This window comes from Xenopus laevis, chromosome 6S, assembly GCF_017654675.1.
Source record: "Xenopus laevis strain J_2021 chromosome 6S, Xenopus_laevis_v10.1, whole genome shotgun sequence".
Classification (NCBI taxonomy): Eukaryota; Metazoa; Chordata; class Amphibia; order Anura; family Pipidae; genus Xenopus; species Xenopus laevis.
The window spans coordinates 3,795,617-3,814,918 of record NC_054382.1 but is presented as its reverse complement, the minus strand read 5'-3'; the positions used below and the strand labels follow the sequence as shown (position 1 = coordinate 3,814,918).

Here is a 19,302-nt window from a genome sequence, read left to right as displayed (position 1 = left end):
GTACCCTGGGTACCCCTGGAACTATAGCAGGGTGACTGTTACCCCAATGTTTCTATATATCTGTAACCTTGTTATGAGCAAAGGGGAGATTTGGGGTGAGTGCTTATTAGTGCTCTGGATACCCCTGGAACTATATCAGGGTGACACCCCAATGTTTCTATATATCTGTAACCTTGTTATGAGCTAAGGGGCCCAGTCTGAAGGTCAGTTAGGGGGAGATTTGGGGTGAGTGCTTATTTGTACCCTGGGTACCCCTGGAACTATAGCAGGGTGACTGTTACCCCAATGTTTCTATATATCTGTAACCTTGTTATGAGCAAAGGGGAGATTTGGGGTGAGTGCTTATTAGTGCTCTTGGTACCCCTGGAACTATATCAGGGTGACTGTTACCCCAATTTTTGGTAACCTTCTTATCAGCTAAGGGACGAGCATAATCTACAGAAAGAAGTAGAAAACCTACGGTTTGAGGTCTTTAGCAGCTCGGAGACCCCAGCCCTTCTTCTCAGTTAGGATAGCTTCCACTCCAGCATGCTGTTTTTTCTGGAAGCTCCTGTTAGAGCAGTACTCCCCATTTGGGCACCTCGATGAGCTGCAAATTTAAAAAAATAAATAAAGAGGTAATTAAAAGAGCAGGAGTGTCAAACCTTGAAAGGCTGCTAGGTGGAAAATGTGGATATAAAGCCATTTTGCCTTCATTTAGATTTCCTATAACCTATTGCTGTTCTGACAGCCCCAGAAAATATATGTCCCCGTAGGGATGCACTGAATCCAGGATTCGGCCGAATCCAGGATTCGGCCGAATCCTTCTGTCCTGCCGAACTGAATCATAATTTCCATATGCAAATTAGGGGTGGAGAGGGAAATCATGCGACTTTTTGTCACAAACCAAGGAAGTAAAATATGTTTTACCCTTCCCACTCCTAATTTGCATATGCAAATTAGGATTCGGATCGATATTCGGCCAAATCCTTCGTAAAGGATTCGGGGGTTCAGCCGAATCCAAAATAGTGGATTCGGTGCATCCCTAGTCCCCAGACACTAAAATCAGCACTTACCATTCTATCATTAGTAGCCGATTCAGACAGTCCTCTCCGCAAGCCACCTCCCCCTGGGCTCGCTCCTCTTTGGAGAGGACAGGGCATTCACATTGCATCCTCTTTATGTCCCTGTGGCTTTTATTCTTTTTCCTGGTGGAAGTCATGGCCAAGAAAGAAAAACAGGTATAGCGTAAACACAACAGACTGGACTGAATACATTGTATTTATGCTCCAAGCAAAGAAAACCCAGTTATTAACTTGCAGGTTCCCCAGCGAGGACCCAACAGCCGTCCAAATGAATCGGCAGGCACAGAGCTGTATGTAATCGCACGGATCAGTCACACGTTGGTGCCGAATATGGAAGCTTTCTAAAGCAGCTGCACAAATGCCGACCCATGCTGTTCCCTGGATCCGTGTCACTAAACAATCTTTCTTTTTTCTGCTATCCAGTTAATATAAAACGTACGCCTTTTCATAAAAATGTCTATGTGTCGTTATTTCACCCATCATTTTTCCCATTAATCTGTCTGGGACTGAGAGTATGTTCTATTAGCTTTATTTGCATTTGCCTCAGCCAGCAGTTAAAGGAGAACTAAACCCTAAAAGTTAATGTGGCTAAAAATACCATGTTTTATACACTGGACTTATTGCAGGAGGCTAAAGTTTGAGCTTGTCAATAGCAGCAATGATCCAGGACTTCAAACTTGTCACAGGGGGTCACCATCTTGGAAAGTGTCTGTGACACTCACATGCTCAGTGGGCTCTGATTGGCTGTTGAGAAGCTAAGCTTAGGGCTCGTCACTAATTATCCAGCAGAAAATAAGCTTCCCTGGCTGTAATATAAGCTGATGCTACAGGTTTGCTGATTATTCAATTCTGATGCTAATTGCACTGGTTTCTGTGCTGCCATGTAGTAATTATGTGTATTAATTACTAATCAGCCTTATATTGTGACATTTCTATTCTATGTGTACTGTATATTGTGAGTGGCTCCCTAAGCTCAGTAAGTGACAGCAGCACAAGAGCATGTGAATCAGTGAATCAGCAGAAAAGAAGATGGGGAGCTACTGGGGCATATTTGGAGATACAGATCTTTACTGCTAAAGGGCTGTGGTTGCCTTGGGCTGGTACAGGAGCCCAAAATATAATGTACAACATTTCTACCGACTTCTTTAGTTCTCCTTTAAGCAGCCATGTCCCTGTCCCTCTTCATCACTTCTCACTTACTGTGTTTTAGTATTGCATTAAACTGGCCATACACTAAAGGACAATGGCACTAGGTGTGCCAAAAACTCTGCTTGCAGGAATGTGCAGGGATAACAGTCAAACTGGGCCACAACAATCCTATCCATATTTGGAACAGCCAAATATTGCCAAATTTTCCTGCCAAGCACAAACTTTCCTTAGACGTCCATTGTGAGAATTTACGCATAGATTATATTGGTATTTACTATCTGAAGCCTGATCAATACCAGTATAAAATTTCTATAATGTTTTTATGCTCGAATTGTGCTGCTATGAAGATGATTTCCTGGTGTTTATACACATTTACAATACACAGATAGGAAGTAATGGAAACCATACCTTTCTGTTAAGTATACATTTTCCTCGATCAGGTCAAAGAAGGGGGGCATTTTACCCTGCCTGGAAGAATCCTTCCAGTACTGAGAGTCCCGAAAATCATTCATGCTGCACAAGTAGCTCCCGCCATCTTGTTTTGATGGTGTGGAGATACCCTCCATTTTCTGCTTCTTCTCCAGAGCCTCCAAATCGCTTTCCAAATCATTCTCTAGTTCTTGCCTTCTTTTTTTTGGAGGCCCTCGTTCCCTGTCGGACCTGTCCGTTGCCTTTGCTGGCTGTTCTGGGATTACTTTAGGAGTAACTGCCATCGTCTTTGATGAGTTGCTGCTGATTTCGTGAGCTTGCACTGAGCCAGATTCATTATAGGGCACCTCTGACTGGACTAGAAAGGCTTGTCCATGGTCAGTATCCCAGTTAAAATCATCGTCATCTTCATCGTAACAATGTGTTACAGAGTCTGGAGTAGGGCCATGAGGTTTGCTGTACATTACTTGAGCACCTTTATCATAAACTCTAGGATTCCAATAACCATCGTCTTTCTTGTAAACGTGAGAGCCACCGAAGGCTTGCTGGTAATGATAATCTGTGTAAAGGTAGCTGCTGTCAGGTTGCTGGTATGTACTACTAGGTTTCTCAGACTGGGAGAAGTCCCAGCCAAGCCCAGATAAGTCTTCTGCTGACTGGAAACCATCACTTCTTGAGAAATCTCCAGTCCTTTTAGGAGGCTCATTATGTACTCTTTCCTGTACTATGTCTGGTTTCTTAGCAGAACTTGAAGGTGACTGCTGGTATGAATGATGAAAGGTAGAAGGCTGGATTGGTTCTGCTTTTTCATTCTCTTTTTGAGGTTCAATTCTGTTTGTTGATGTTGGAGTCTCTCGTTCTGCTTTACATTTTGTGGGGATTTGCCAACTACTTATATGTGCAGTAGCTTCAGCCTGGCTGGTACTTACAACACCAACACTTTGTTGCTGCGGAGAGACTGATTCCCTAAGCGTCTCCGATGGATTAACGTCTACAGTCTCAACTAATGTCTTAGCTGGAGGACTGCATCTTTTTTGTAACGCCCAGTTCTGCTGAACCTTAACGGAAATAGGTTTTGGTTGTGCTACGCCAGTTTCACAGCTGTCAGAGAGGGTTTGACTTTCATGCTGGCTCTGGTAAGGAGACAGACAAGGTTCTTCATTTGTAAAGGTGGAATTTTGGGGGATCACAACAACAGATTGTAAACGATTTCTGGGCAGGCTGCTATCATCTGAATCGGTGTCCTCTGTGTCACTTTCACTTTCTTCTGAGTCGGAGTAATAATCATTGATAGCACCGATACAATCTGTGTGTTTGGTGGCAAGTAATTCTGTTGGGTCAAGTTGGGTCTTATGGTTGCAGCTTTCAAGATCCAGCTCCGATTGAATGAGCTCCTCCTTGTCAAATGTTGCTTCTTCATCTATGGCTTTACTATGCTGGACGATACCTTCAAGATTGTGGATACTTTTCTTTTCAGTAGCCTGGATCACTATAGAAGTAGCTTCATCTAGACTTTCTTTGCCAGGAATGTGTGGTGTAGGTCTACATTGCGAATAATCAATGGATACATTGCATTGTGTATCACGGTCATGAACCACATCCTTATTTTCACTAATTTGTATTGCCACTGAAATTGTGGTTTCCTGCGATATAGAAATTACCTCTGGTGGGAGACATGTTACTTGGCTTTGAAGGTCTTCACTCGAACATGAGGATTTCTTAAGCAGAACTTCAGCTGCTCCTTTCTGGCCTGTCTCAAATTCAATTTGCTTTTCTTTGACAGGATTTTCAATTGTAACTGAGGCCAATTCACTTTGGCTTTCAGTTATTGCACTGCAACTTTCATGTTTAGGAACATGCTCCAAATATTTATCTTTGAGGGTTTCAGATGCATCTGTTTCTAAAGTTCTTGGAGGGCATCTGTTTAGAATTACTTCAATGTCTTCACATTTTACTAGTGATATCTCTGGTTGTTCTACTACAGAAATAGAAGCTTTAATTTCATTTGAATCATGAGGAATGACTGATTCTTCACATGGAACCTGGACACCAACGCTATCAGGCTGATTTCTTTCAAAACCTTTATTGGTGCTGGGTTCAGAATCATCAGTACCAATGCGAGTTTTGGCCTGGGAGCCATCAGTGACGGTAAAATCTCTAGTGTGTGAGTAGTCTGTAACTGCATGGGTTTTAGTATGTAAATTGCTGCTGTCTTTGTGGGTCCAGGTTTGAGAACCATCATTTTCTTTAGAAGTTCTGGGTTGTAGGTCTATGCCCTCTTTAAGGATTTCTGGGTGTGTGTTCTCACTCACGTCCTTAGCCACATTAGGTGAACTATGTTGCAGGTCATCAGTCACTTTAACAGATTTGTCAGTTTCTTTAGGGGTTCTGGGCTGTGGGTCCTCACTTACTTTAGGGGTTCTGGGCTGTGGGTCCTCACTTACTTTAGGGGTTCTGGGCTGCGGCTCCTCACTCCCTTTAGGGGTTCTGGGCTGCGGCTCCTCACTCCCTTTAGGGGTTCTGGGCTGCGGCTCCTCAATCCCTTTAGGGGTTCTGGGCTGCGGCTCCTCACTCCCTTTAGGGGTTCTGGGCTGAGGCTCCTCACTCCCTTTAGGGGTTCTGGGCTGCGGCTCCTCACTCCCTTTAGGGGTTCTGGGCTGCGGCTCCTCACTCCCTTTAGGGGTTCTGGGCTGCGGCTCCTCACTCCCTTTAGGGTTTCTGGGCTGCGGCTCCTCACTCCCTTTAGGGTTTCTGGGCTGCGGCTCCTGATTCAGTTTAGGGGTTTTCGATTGTGGGTGTGCACTGGCTTTATGGGTTCTGGGTTGCAAGTTGTGGCTGTCTTTATGAGATCTGAGCTGTAAGTCCTCATTGACACTATTAGTTCTAGTCCATGAATCCTCACTGACATAGGTTCTCAGCTGCAAGTCCTCACTTGTTTTACAGGGTTTGTGATGCACACCATCATTTATTTTAAGGCATCTGTGTTGAGAGTCATCATTCACTTCATTGGTTCTAGGCTGCAGGTCGTCCTCAACTTTTTGCATTCTTAGTTGTAGGTCCTCACTTATTTTAGAAGGTCTAGGATGCAAATCATCACTAGCTTTGCGGGTCCTGGATTGCAAGTCGTCACTTGCTTTACGTGTCCTGTGATGTGAGTCGTCACGCATTTGGTGTGTTCTTGACAGCCAATCATCACTAACTTTATGGGTCCTTGGATGCAACTCCCGGATCTTAAATTTGAGTGGCGACTCACTTTTACAAGCCTGCAAATCTTCACTGGCTTTATTAGTTCTAGTGTGCATCTTAGTGACTTTATGCGGACTGGGTTGCGAGTCATCAGATTCATTACCGTGTACATCTGATTTACAGTTATCAGAGCTGGTAGTGTGCTCATCTGGCTCCAAGTCTTCTGTGGTACTGAGTGTTACCAAATCCCATGTTTCACTGGGAGAGAGATTATAAACTCCTTGGAAAGGACTTTTATGGTGTTTATCATCGTCATCATCATCATCATACTTTGATACAGATGCAGCCTGCAACATCTTAGATGATTGATGACTGCTGTCTCTCTCTTCTCTGAACTCTGAACCTGGTGAGGTGGATGAGAATTTTTCAGTGTGCTTAGAGTAAAGAGAAGTTTGCTGGTGATCTGGAAAACTTGTCTTTTTAACAGAAACATTTGAGGAGCATAGAACTTCATCTTTCCCCTTTTTGTGCTCCTCTTTCTCAATGGCATTATGGGTTGGCTTCTTTTCCAAATCCCATTTTGAAGTTTTAGTCACAGAGTTTGAATGTTCATGCTTTGAGCTGGATTTGGAACTAGAGTTCACACTGTTATCAGGTTTGGAATGTGACCAATCTCTTTTTTCTTCTGCTTCTTTTTTAGGGGAAGTCTTTTTAGGAGAGGCTTTTCTAGTTGTTTCTTTTTCTGAAGATCTCCTTGAATCCCTTTCATGTCTATTGGAGTCCCTACCCCTCCGATCAAAATCATAAGATAGCTCTCCCTTTGAATCTCTGTCATATTTAGAATATGATGAAGTTCTCGATTCTCTGTATGAAGAGGAATGAGAGGATGACAGATGCCTAGAGTCACTAGATCTGGAATGGGTTCTCCTATGATCATCTTCAGAATCAGAGCTGTCTCTTGTTCGGCTGTCTGCATAGGAGCGGGAATACCTGGTTCTGTAAGGTGAACTCCTATGGAATCTACGGTCAGAATCATAATAATGTGAACGTTCAGATCTAGAATAAGAAGAGCTACTTTTGGAGCCCCTGTCAGACCTTGACCTAGATCGCGACCTGGATCGAGACCTAGTTCGCCTTCGGTCACGATCAGACCTAGAGTGTGTAGAGGTGTATCTTGAATCTCTATCTGACCTGGAATAATTAGAATATTTCTCATCCTTTGTACATCTTGATCGTAAGGAAGAGTGTTTCCCAGAATCCTCACTCCTCAGAGACACAGAGCTTCTTTTTGAGTCTCTTGTAGCCGCTTTTAAGTCATGGGACTTGAGGCTCGAAGAGGTTTGAATTGAGTCCTCGTCTGATTCTGAGCCCAACACCACCCCATCGGAGTGAGGGAACTTGGATTTTGAACTTGATTTTTCTGGACTAGGATTGGATGTAGCTTTTTGTGAACTACATGAACTTTTTTCATCCTTCCCAATATGGGAAGATTCTGTTAGCAATGATAAATCAGATTCCTCAGACACTTTTTGATTGCTTTGGGTCTCAGAGTTCTCTTTTTTGTCCAGTTTTGAATCAATCAATGATCTGGACGATTCCTTTGCATCAGAAGTCACTTGCATGCCTTTTGTTGGTGTGGTCTCGGAGGGGACAACAGAAGGGGATTTTTCATTTGTCGATGATAGACCCGATGTAAATATTGCAGGTGCTACTTCATGCTCTGGAGAAGAAGGTTGTATTACTGGTGTTGCTTGGGTTGATGCCACAGGGGAGGTTGGTGCTAGTAATGAGGCTGTAGGAGGTAGAGGAGGGGGTGGTTGTGCTGGTAGCTTATTAGTAACACTCAAAAGGTGTTTTTTGAAATGAATTTTGCCCAGTTCTACTTTGGGTTTGGGTTGCTCATCTATTTCTTCAGTGAAATCATTAAGGTCCATTTTAAGTTTTGATATGTGTTCTGCTGGGCTCTGGCTTTGTGATTCATTCTGCTTGTCATTGCCAATAGAACCCAGTAGCCTATTTTGAAATGTTTTCTTGGTAAGGCTAAAGCTGAAGGAGACTTTCTGCCGGCCTTGTTCCTCAAGGTTCACCTTGGCTTTAGTTCCTTTTGGTAAAAAACGGCTTGAAGAGAGCCCCTTGAAGGGATTGGCCTTGCTGAATGATGCTTTACCCAGAGAGGATTCATTTTTGGCCTATGAAAAGAAAAAGCATTAAATTTAGTTGTATTGCATTGTGCCATTTTCCAAGTGAATTATAAACTACAGTAAACCTTATCTGTGTGGGGGCAGATCTGCAATATATACGATTCCCATAAAGTAAATAAGGATATTAGAAGTCACTGAGGGATTGTTCTGTGACCATATAAAGGCACAAGGCTGCAGGCTGAGTTATACAGGGAACTCGGAGTATCACTCATGTATTATAAGGGATAATGTACCCCCTACTGTAAATGATAAGGATATTAGAAGTCACTGAGGGATTCTGTGACCATATAAAGGCACAAGGCTGCAGGCTGAGTTATACAGGGAACTCTGAGTATCACTCATGTATTATAAGGGATAATGTACCCCCTACTGTAAATGATAAGGATATTAGAAGTCACTGAGGGGTTGTTCTGTGACCATATAAAGGCACAAGGCTGCAGGCTGAGTTATACAGGGAACTCGGAGTATCACTCATGTATTATAAGGGATAATGTACCCCCTACTGTAAATGATAAGGATATTAGAAGTCACTGAGGGGTTGTTCTGTGACCATATAAAGGCACAGAGGCTGCAGGCTGAGTTATACAGGGAACTCTGAGTATCACTCATGTATTATAAGGGATAATGTACCCCCTACTGTAAATGATAAGGATATTAGAAGTCACTGAGGGGTTGTTCTGTGACCATATAAAGGCACAAGGCTGCAGGCTAAGTTATACAGGGAACTTTGAGCACAACTTGTACTGTAAATTTGTAAGAATTTTAGAAGTAATTTATTTGTTGCATGGCCTGTATTGAAGCAGACAAGTTTGCAATCACCTGAATGGTCGCAGAACTTTTCTTATACACTTATTTTTACAACGGGGGGTGACTTATTTCCTCAATATCCCTATAATTAAATCTCGTATGGAATACAATTCCAAACAGTAGGCAGCTGCTATGCTAGACATGAGTTATGAGTTATGGAACAAGCTTACCTCATTCTCTTCTTCACTGTTGAGGTCCAGGCAAGAAGGCATGCAAAAAAAAAGAAAGAAGAAAATGTAACTAAACCGTGGAAATAAAGTGAGCACACATTAAAATAAATGAATGGCTGCACAGGATACTAGAAATTACAATGACGCCTTAGGTGTGTGTTTTAGATAAACAGATTGATTTCAAGCATCAGTAACAATTTTTTTAAAAAAAAAAAAAATTCAGTAGTATAGAACGGAAAAAAAACTGACAATTTAAACTTTTAAGTCGCTAAGTCTTTATTAAGAAATAACTTGCCGAAACTCTGCTTCTCTTCAGAAAAGGCGGCACTGCGATGATCCATCATGCGGCGCTCGATTTCTCCTCCCTGGCTATCGCCTATAAGGAAAGGCCGCATGACAGATCGTCGCAGTGTTGCCTTTTCTGAAGATTTTTTTAAAAAACAAATTGATGTTACTGGTCCTTTAAGCTCACCGCAAGCTGATATTTTTGCCTGCAGCACAGACTTCTTTTAGTTACTCATGCACCAACGCTTAGGCTAATATCACACAGGCCTGAAACTCTGCTCGTGGAAAAAGCAGGCCGAGAATTATCCCCTAAACTGGAACGAGCCCCTAACCTTGCCTGCACTCGGACCAATTGAGTTGGCCTGGGTCCGGGCACACACTGCGGATTTGATCCTGCACCAGCCAATGCAATGAACCTGGGTGCAGGCAAGGCAACTGACTAATTCCAGTGTAGAGGCTGAATTTCAGTCTCATTTGGTGAATATGTTGGGATGAAAATCAGCCCCTATGACAAGTTTCTTGTCTTTCCTACACCTGGGCCATTTTATCTGCACAGGTACAAACAGTAGATTTTTGTGCAAGGATGCAAACTCTGGCGTTTATTCGCCAAAAGCCACCGTGTGTCCCTGTACCCGAGCTGAAACAATTGTTCCAGATGTAGTTTGGCCCATGGTAAAAAACTAACAAATAATGCACAATTTGCCAATGCCTGTGTATGGCCAAATCGTATTACTCTATACTCTAAAATTAATTAAAGGAGTAAAGTGTAAAATAGAGTAAGTCTAGAATTGCTGTATTTTGTATACTAAACATAAACATGAACTTACTGCACCACAAGTCTAATCAAACAAATGATTTATGCTTTCAAAGTTGGCCACAGGGGGTCACCATCTTGTAACTTTGTTATACACCTTTGCAAGACCAAGACTGTGCACATGCTCAGTGGGGTCTGGGCTGATTAGGGATCGTCATAAATGATCAAAACAGCACAAGTCAAATAATATCTGCCAGAAGCCGATACAGCAAGACTGATTAATAATCAGAATATACAGACTGCACTGGCTCCTGTCATGTGATCTAATGTAGATTTTATAGTTTTTGTATTGTTTAATACAAACTTTCTCCAACTCTGCAGAACCAGTGGCTGCAGCAAAATAATCCTCCAAATAGAATCCCAGTTTATCTGTTTAAATCTGGCTCCATGATCTTTGTCCCTGCAGCTGGAGTTGGAAACAGTAAAGGGGATGTAAAAGCAAAAATAACATCCAATACAAATCTCTACACAGTCACCAACTGCTCTACAGGGAAACAAACAAAGCTGCTTGAGTTCTGCATGGCTGGGAAGGCGGGGGCTCCCCCTGTTCATAAGTATGATTGTTTCCTTGCAGAGTAGTTAGGGACCGTCTGCCAATTCCTATCCACAGCAGTAAATGAAGGGAGAATTTCACTGCATACAGTCAGGTTTCTTATAAAAACGGTACACAGTTTTTAATTAAAGTATATTGGAGATAGGTTTCTTTTTCATTAAAGAAAGAAAAAATGGGATTTTATTGTTTTGCCTTTACATGCCCTTTAAAGAAATAGCAAAGATTCTGATTTTGCGGATTTATAGATAAAATGAGATCCTGGCTGCAATTACACAAGGGTATAAGAATGAACAAGCTATACCGGCCTGTGCAACCTCTCCGCATCCCTGGACATGCATCGGTTAGGGAGAAAATGTTATTGTACCTAGGAAAGCTGCACTGAATTGGTAAGTATAATATGTCTGCAGTTTAGACTAATGTCAGGGGCACCCAAAGTGCAAATAGTGAGAACTGGACCATCGCTCACACTGATCCCATACTGGCCTGACCTCCCCACTCAGCTGTTTCATATCGTCTAAAGAACAACATCAGCGAGAGGCAGAAATCCTCAGAATTCCATTACATTAACTTTTAATATGTTATTGGCTAATTCTAAGCAACTGTTCAATTTGGTCTTAATTATTTACATTTTATAGTTTTTTTTTTTAATTTGTAGTTATCGTCCGACTCCTTCAAGCTTTCAAATGGGGGTCACTGACCCCCATCTAAAAAACAAATGCTCTGTAAAGCTACAAATGTATTGTTATTGCTGCTTTTAATTACTAATCGTTCTATTCAGTCTCTCTCCTATTCATATTTCAGTCTCTCATTCAATTTAATGTATGGTTGCTAGGGTAATTTGGACCCTAGCAACCAGATTGCAGACTGGAGAGCTGCTAAATAAAAAGCTAAATAACACAAAAACCTCAAATAATAAAAAATGGAAACTAATTGCAAATTGTCTCAGAATACCCCTCTCTACATCATAGTAAAAGTAATCTCAAATGTAAACAACCCCTTTAAAATGATGTTTAGTCTTAATCCAGCTGGGCTCTGTATACTGTATAATCCCTTTCTTGCTATTCCCCTACTGCAGCCAATAACAAACCAGAGGCCTGGGCAGCTAAGAGCACAAGTTGCCCCCGGCAACAGTAACCAGGCTGCACCCTACATTAAAACTGGGGTCATTGCATAAGAGTTTGCTTGGCCTGACTTGTCTGGTTGAGATCCTGTACAACATATAGTAATAGGGTTAAACCTGTCCGGTTTTGACTCAGACAGCCCGGTTTTTTTGAAGGGCTGTTCGGGTCAAAACTGGCTGCCCGGTATTCCAAATTAGGAAAACCAGGCAGGATTTCCTGAGACTGTCTTGGCAATCAGCCAATCGTCATAGCCACACCCCTGACATCACAGTCCCGCCTCCATCACATGCTACATCATGGTTCCCCCAGAGTTCATCGGGGCAAAGGTGGCAACCCTATATACTAACCAATAGTATAAAGAGATTAGTGTAAACTGTCACCTCAGGACCTAGAAGGCCTAAACCTTTTGAAATTTTAAAGGGGTGGTTCACCTTTAAGATAACTTTTATTATGTTATAAAACGGGCAATTCTAAGCAACTTTTCAATTTATTTTTTATAGTTGAATAGTCACTTTCTTTTTCTTCTGATTCTTTCGAGCTTTCAAATGGGGTCGCGTCCCCTTCTAAAAGAACAAATGCTCTGTAAGGCTACAACTGCATTGTTATTGTTACTTTTTATTACTCCTCTATTCAGGCCTCTCCTATTCATATTCCAGTCTCTTATTCAAATCAGTGCATGGTTGCTAGGGGAATTTGGGCCTTAGTTACCAGATTGCTTAAAACACAAATTGAAGAGCTGCTAAATAAAAATATAAATAACTCAAAAACCTTCTATAATAAAAAATAAAAACAAATTGCAAATTATCTCAGACTATCCCTCTCTATATCATACTAACAGTTATTTTAAAGGTGAACAATCCCTTTAAAGGGATAGTTCACCTGTTAATGTGATTTTTAGTATGCTGTAGATAATTATATTAGGAAACAAACTGCAGTTGGTCTTCATTTTTATTGTGTGTGCTCTTATTTTTTAATGATTTCACTTTTTATTCCGCAGCTCTGCATTTTGGCAGCACTGGCCCGCTTTACCCTACAGGGGCAGAGGGACTAAAAACAGAGATGAATAACAAGAAACAACGTCATTGATGCCTCACAGAGCAATCGTTTTTTTGTTTTTTTTTTTGCTGTCGGGGTCAGTGACCCCCATCCCAACAATCAAACGGAATTTTAAATTGCAAGCTGGTCATTCTATAACATACTAAAAGTTATCTTAAAGAAAAACAAGCCCTTTAAAGCAGCCACATAAGGCCAAGGTGCTATATGACTATAACATATTATATAAATATATATGCATAGTAACACAATCTTTCTTGCTATGTTTTCCTTTTGACATTTGGAGGCCGAACTTTATATTTAGCTGCGATGCCTTTCGGCTCCATGTCGTGCTGCAAAGAATATGGTAGAATATAATATTTGGCTTTACTGTTGGTAAGCAGGGGGTTCCTCTAGCGAGTTCGGATTTTCCTCCTGTGCCGAGATCTCATCGATCCCTGACCTGAAATGAAAATTAAAAAGAATATAAAGTGTATTCTTTTGCAAGGTAATAGGTCCCATTGAACAGTAAACACGAACTTATTAAAAGGATTTTAGCTTCCCCTTAGGCCTGGCATTTAAAGGAGAACCAAAGCCTAAACAACAGAGTTAGACATTGTAGGATTTAATATACTGGACTTGTTTTACCAGCCCAGAGGTTCAGCAGCCCTAAACAATGTCCAATCTTCAAAGTGGTCTGCAGGAACTCACCATCTTGGATCTTGTTAGGCCCTCTTTTGAGTGTCAGAGGCACTGCACATGCTCAGTGTGCTCTGGGTTGCTGTTGGGAAGCTCCACAACACTGTATATTGTGAATGGGTTCGTAAGCTCAGGTAAGTGACAGCAGTCCAGCACACATGCAGAAAAAAACATAAGGAGCTAGTGGGCATCATCGGAGGCAAAGATCTTCCAAGAGTTCTGGTGGCCTTGAGCTGGTACAGAAGCCCAATGCAAAGGCCTGGACATTTCTAACCTAGTTCTTCGTGGAACTCAGCAAAGGTCCACCAAAACCTGCCATTGCTCTTTGTATCTATTATTAGCTAGGTAAGAAGCAGCCGAGACACAACTCCCATTGACTTATACAGTAATTCGGCAGGTTTTAGGTGGAGAATAGTCAAATTCGAAGGGCCCGAGTATGATAAAGCTCAAAAAAATCTAATTAAAATTTTTCAAAAAACTAGAATCGAGTTTGGATAATTCCTTACCTTAGTTAATTTGACAGTTTTGACCATAATAAAAAAAAAAAATATGAATATTCAAATTCCAATTTTCAATTTGAGGGGGAATGCTGCAGTGCAGTTGAATACCGCAGAAGGCAGCATTATTGTTCAGCCTGTATCAGAAAGTCTTGATGAAGACAGTAAGATATCATAGGGATCTCATCTACTTAATTATAACCTCTGCAAGGGTCACATTAGAAACTAGAAAGGAAAACAGCATGGCAGCCATTTATGCAGAAAATGAATGTTACGTGAGCACAGCGAGTTGTGTATTTGATAGACCTTCTCTGTACGTATGCGTTAGGGTTGCCTCATCTACATAAACATTATTATTGACAACAGGTTGAAATATATATTTATATGGTCATAAAAACATAGCCAATATATATTCTATAAATTCGGGGTTTTTTTGTAGGCATGAGAGTTGCAATCAGAAAGGTAAACATGCATGCACACATATACACGAGTAGTTAAATGGGCATGGTATACGCCCACACCAAGCAACCAATTAGCATCGTTTTATTTAGTCGAACTGCATGTGACCGGTAAATGGAAACTGCTGATTGGCTGCTACTGGAAACTAGGCAGGAACAGTCTTTCCATGTTACAACAATTTGAGAAAAAAGGAGATACACTCAAATAATTTGATGCAGTGCACCCAAAGTGGGACATTCACATAGATTAGTTATTGCGCCAGCGTCCACTTCGCCAGGCGTATTTTCGACAGCGCTACGCAAATTCACTAAAATCCGAAGTTGCGCTCAGGGGTAGCGTAAGGTTGCAAGGTTGCACTAGCGTTAATTCGCAAAGCGAAGTTACGCTAGCAATGGTTAATTTGCATACGGCGCCAAATTCAAGTTACAATGGAGGTATATGTAGCAGCACTACACAAGCCTAGAAAACCTTCAAAACAGCAAATAAAATGTTTATTTTGCCCTACACATGTGCCCTCTGTATAGTTAAGGTGCCATGAGTTAGGAAATGTAGGGGGGAAGGAGGGGAGCCCCAAAAAAATGTTCTATCTTTTTCAGCCTATCACCCATAAGAAAGAAAAAACGCCAGCGTTTTTTGGGACTTGGAAACATTTTTTACTTTTTTTTTTTAAGGAATCCCTATCTACTCTATTGCACTTCGCCTGGTCTGAGGTGGCGAAGGAAGTCTGGCGTAAAAGGTAGTGTTCAGAACAATTAGTGGTTTTGCGTAGTTACGTCCGTTGCGCAAATTCGCCAGGCATAAGGGTGCGAAGTAACACTAGCGAATTTACGCCAGCGTCCGTTAGTGAATCGGCGAATTAACGAAAACCTCCAATGCTGGTGAATTCACGCTAGCGTTGGGCGCTCAGGCATTTAGTGAATTTTCCCCAAAGTACCTGTAATTCAAATAGTATGGCCAACATCTATGGCCAGTTTAACAGTGGCTGATGTTCGGGCGACTTCAATGGCACCTGATTAAAATTTTTAAACCAGCTCGACAAGCCGACCGATATCCAAGTCCTCTGCCGACGTCCAAAAATCCAAGTCTCCCACCATAAATGCACCGAATATCATACGAAAATTTGTTTCATACGATATTATCGGTGCATCCATGGTCACCTTAAGACGTGACTTTATCTGCTATAGCTTGCGCCAGTAAAGAATAAAGGACGCGGAATTAGTGCCCCTGGAGATTGGAAGCAGCTAAAGTACATGTATTTTGTGGAGGCCCTCACCAATATGTTTGAGCCATGGATATCGGTTGGTTCGTTGATCAATATGTCTAAAAACTTTCCTCTGGCACGCACCATGGGGCTATCACATTGTGTACTGGCAAATGAGCCGCAGCTCCTCTTCTCTCCCTGATGTTCCAATCACTTCATAGAAGTTTCATAGAACGGGGGTCAAGAATGGGCACTTGTATGGTATCATAACAGTGCAATCTGTTGAATACCGACAAGTATTCGCCAGGGTGTGGCCACCTCAAGGAAGGCAAGGCAAGCCAGGCATTCATATGCAACTGCCTGAGATGAAACATAACTGCTAGTTGCTTGCTATGGACTAAACTAATGCTGCCCATAAACGTGCAGATTTTAGCCTTGTATCTGACGTCACAACGAATCTCCCAACCTGACACTTACTGTTCAGATTAAATAAAGTAGTAAAAGACCAAATCAGACAATGTTCTGGCAGTGACAGCAATCATAGGAAAGTTATGTCTGACAGATAGAAGTGACAGTCACCCATTGATATGGTAGATAGATACATAGAGATAGATTATCATTAGCCGACAGAAATCTTCTAACCTGTCCCGTCAACTAAACGACCGATCGCCATGGTCTGAAAAATGTCGAGGCGATCCACACACAGCCCGAAAATTGTACAAAACTGATTTATATGACTTGCAAATATGAGCAAGCGAATGGCTCAATGAATGCAGATTTCTTTGCGATGGATAAAATGAACGCACATCCCTAAGCTATGCAGATGCGGCAGAACTGTAGCTCACAGAAGCCTACCCTCAGCTGAACTGTTCCGCAACAAGCGGGTGTCTGTCCTTAGACTACTAACAAGGGTCTCTACTAACCCCTGATCACACACCTACATCACCAGTGATTAATAATTGTAGCCAAATTCATGGCACAGCCATAGGAATATAAAGATTGTGTGACAATATATATATAAATGTAACATATCCTTACAGTCTGCAGCACATTGACACTTTATTTCCATTTAAAGGAAACAGCCAGATGTTTATACCAAGAAATTGTCACATACTGAAATAATTACACTTTCTTTTCCTGCTCTTACTGGTCAGTAGGCAACTGAACTAAGCAGACTGGGGCTAATGTGGAGCACTGACCTGTATATCCCCTGACTGGTCTGGTACAATATATCACCAGCAGGGATAACACAAGGCATGTTAGGGTCAGGGCACACAGGCAGATTTGGGGACCTTCCCGCCGGCTATTACGAAAAATCACCATTGGGATGGCACTTGGAAAAAGAAGCACCGCGAGTGCCATCCCGCTGCCGATTTTTCATAATAGCCGGCGGGAAGGTAGTCGGGGAGATTGTCGCCCCCCCAATCTGCCCGTGTGCCCTTAACGACCTCTGTATGAGTAGGGGGTCATCACCTGACCCCCAGAATAACAGCCCCACCTCCATTACATCCCCAAACCACAAAGAGCGGTGGCTGAAGAGAGAGTGGCAGTAAATTAAGGGACGAATAGAATAAAGTAACATGCACAAGGCAAACAGCCAGCCCTCTCCTGTATATACACAATTAGACACAATAACTGTTTCCTCCCATACCTGCTCCCTCCAGTCCTAATCACACAGGAATGTTCCCCTGGGGGAGAGACGCCTGCAGAATAAGGAATGGGAATAAAAGCAATAACACACAGACTGTGAGAGAATAGGAAGGGATGAGGGTGGAAGCAGGAAGTCAGGCTTGATATGGTGCAGGCTCCTCTGTGTGCTTTGTAAGGGCCACACGTGTGAGAGGGGCACCAACACCAGCAGCTTTATATGGAGGTAAATAACCAGCAGCTTTATATGGAGGTAAATAACCAGCAGGTTTATATGGAGACAGACCTTTAGGAAGCAGTGGGACACATATGCAGCATGTCAGGAGAAACATCACCCGTATGTCCAGGATGCCAGGGCCACACACCCACAGTATTAACATGGGGCACAATTAGAGCAGGGGCCACATAGTCACCGTGTAGCTGCGTGAGAGGCAGGTGATACTTACTCAGTCGGGTATTCTGGATCATAGAAATCCCCCATGGTCAGTGTGTGTGAGGAGCAGTTGTGTCCCAGACGAATCCAGCATGGGGGAGATATAGAGGGATCAGTGTATCCACAATACGAGGGCTTCAGTTGGGGCTCAGTCCCAGGGACCCAAGTCAATGGGGGTGTCCCAGGCTAATGAGGGATGTGTCCCAGATTAATGGGGTATGTCCCAGGGGCCCAGGTTAATGGGGGGGTGTCCCAGATTAATGGGGGTATGTCCCAGGGGCCCAGGTTAATGGGGGAGGGGCCAGGTTAATGGGGGGGTGTCCCAGATTAATGGGGTGCGTCCCAGGGGCCCAAATCAATGGGTGGGGTGTCCCAGGGGCCAAGGCTAATAGAGGGGGTGTCCCGGATTAATGGGGTGCGTCACAGGGGCCAATCTTCTGGGAGCAGCAGGTGTGAAACCCTATCTTGTGCCCGAGGCTCCCCTGGAGACAAGGATTAAAGGGTAAATTAAATTAAAGGGTAAATTCATTTAAAGGGTAAATTAATGAGGGGCAGAGTAAAGGAGAGAATCCGCTTGGGCCGTTCCAGAGAGAGGTTTCTCAGCCGGACAGGAGAGGAGGAAGGAGGAGGCGCAGGGTGGTCCCTCCTGGTGCAATTGAGGCCGTACCATGCCGGAGGGGTGCCAGGGAGATAAAGTGCAGCTTCTGTGGCACCGACTCGGCGGGGATTAACTCAGACAGGAGAGAGAAGAAGGCCCAGCAACACTAGCGCCTCCCGGGCTGTGTGAGCTCGTACCCCGGTCACATGGAGCTCCCCAGCCACCAACAAAGCGATAAGTATCGGCCTCCGACCGCGCGATTTCAAGATTCCACACGGCTTTCTCTTTGGCTCTGACGGACCTGCTGCCCCGGCCTGAAGCTCCTCCCCCTTAATATTGAAACGGAAATACGTCACACTCGTCTATTTCCTACACAAGGCAACCTTCCAGGGGCGGGGCGGGATTACAGTAGAAAGAAGAGGAGGGAAGCCGAGGGGCGGGCTCCAGTAAGGGGGCGGGGCAATAGTGTCTACCTACTAGTGGAGGACTGGGGCGGGGCGAGCAGTTAGGAGAGGCGGTACAGACTGGCGGTGTGAGTGTTCGCAGAAGGATGTCCTAAAATGCGTTCCGTAAGCGCGGGCTGTGACGCTTCATGGGCGGGATCTTTCCATTCACTGCGCGCACTCCTCCAGCCTGGCAGTATTTGTGACTGTACATTAGACTCCTCCTGACTGACTTCCTCTCACTGTCACATAAATATTCACCTCCTGACTGACATTTATGTTTAGCCTTTATTACGCTCAATCAGCCCATGGTGAACACATAGAGAATGATGGACTGCAGAATTCAACGACAGCTATGGACCTGTTATCCACAATGCTCAGGACTTGGGTTTTCCGGACAACGGATCTTTCCATCACTTGAATCTTCATACCTTAAATCTACTAAAAAATATTTACACATTAAACAATAAGGATTAATTATATCTTAGTTGAAAAGTTACCCCCACTACTATAG

The 19,302-nt window shown here is 43.1% G+C and overlaps 1 protein-coding gene across 4 annotated transcripts in view; it reads right to left on the bottom strand.

Moving 5' to 3' along the window:
- The window catches only part of setd2.S (SET domain containing 2 S homeolog), a 51,082-nt gene extending 33,024 nt beyond the window's left edge, over positions 1–18,058 (bottom strand). For 3 of the 4 annotated variants that reach the window (XR_005962159.1, XM_041567323.1, XM_041567324.1), the window contains exons 1-6: positions 17,761–18,058; positions 13,203–13,274; positions 9,007–9,046; positions 2,622–8,017; positions 1,056–1,187; positions 461–589 (exon numbers count right to left, since the gene is read on the bottom strand). Coding sequence is in view for 3 of the 4 variants with exons in the window: in XM_041567323.1 (XP_041423257.1) it covers positions 461–589; positions 1,056–1,187; positions 2,622–8,017; positions 9,007–9,046; positions 13,203–13,274; positions 17,761–17,795 (5,804 nt within the window). In the remaining variant the exon portion in view is untranslated. The remainder of the gene's footprint in view (positions 1–460; positions 590–1,055; positions 1,188–2,621; positions 8,018–9,006; positions 9,047–13,202; positions 13,275–17,760) is intronic. The other variant, XM_041567325.1, reaches the window with a different exon arrangement.
- Positions 18,059–19,302: the final 1,244 nt, after the last annotated feature.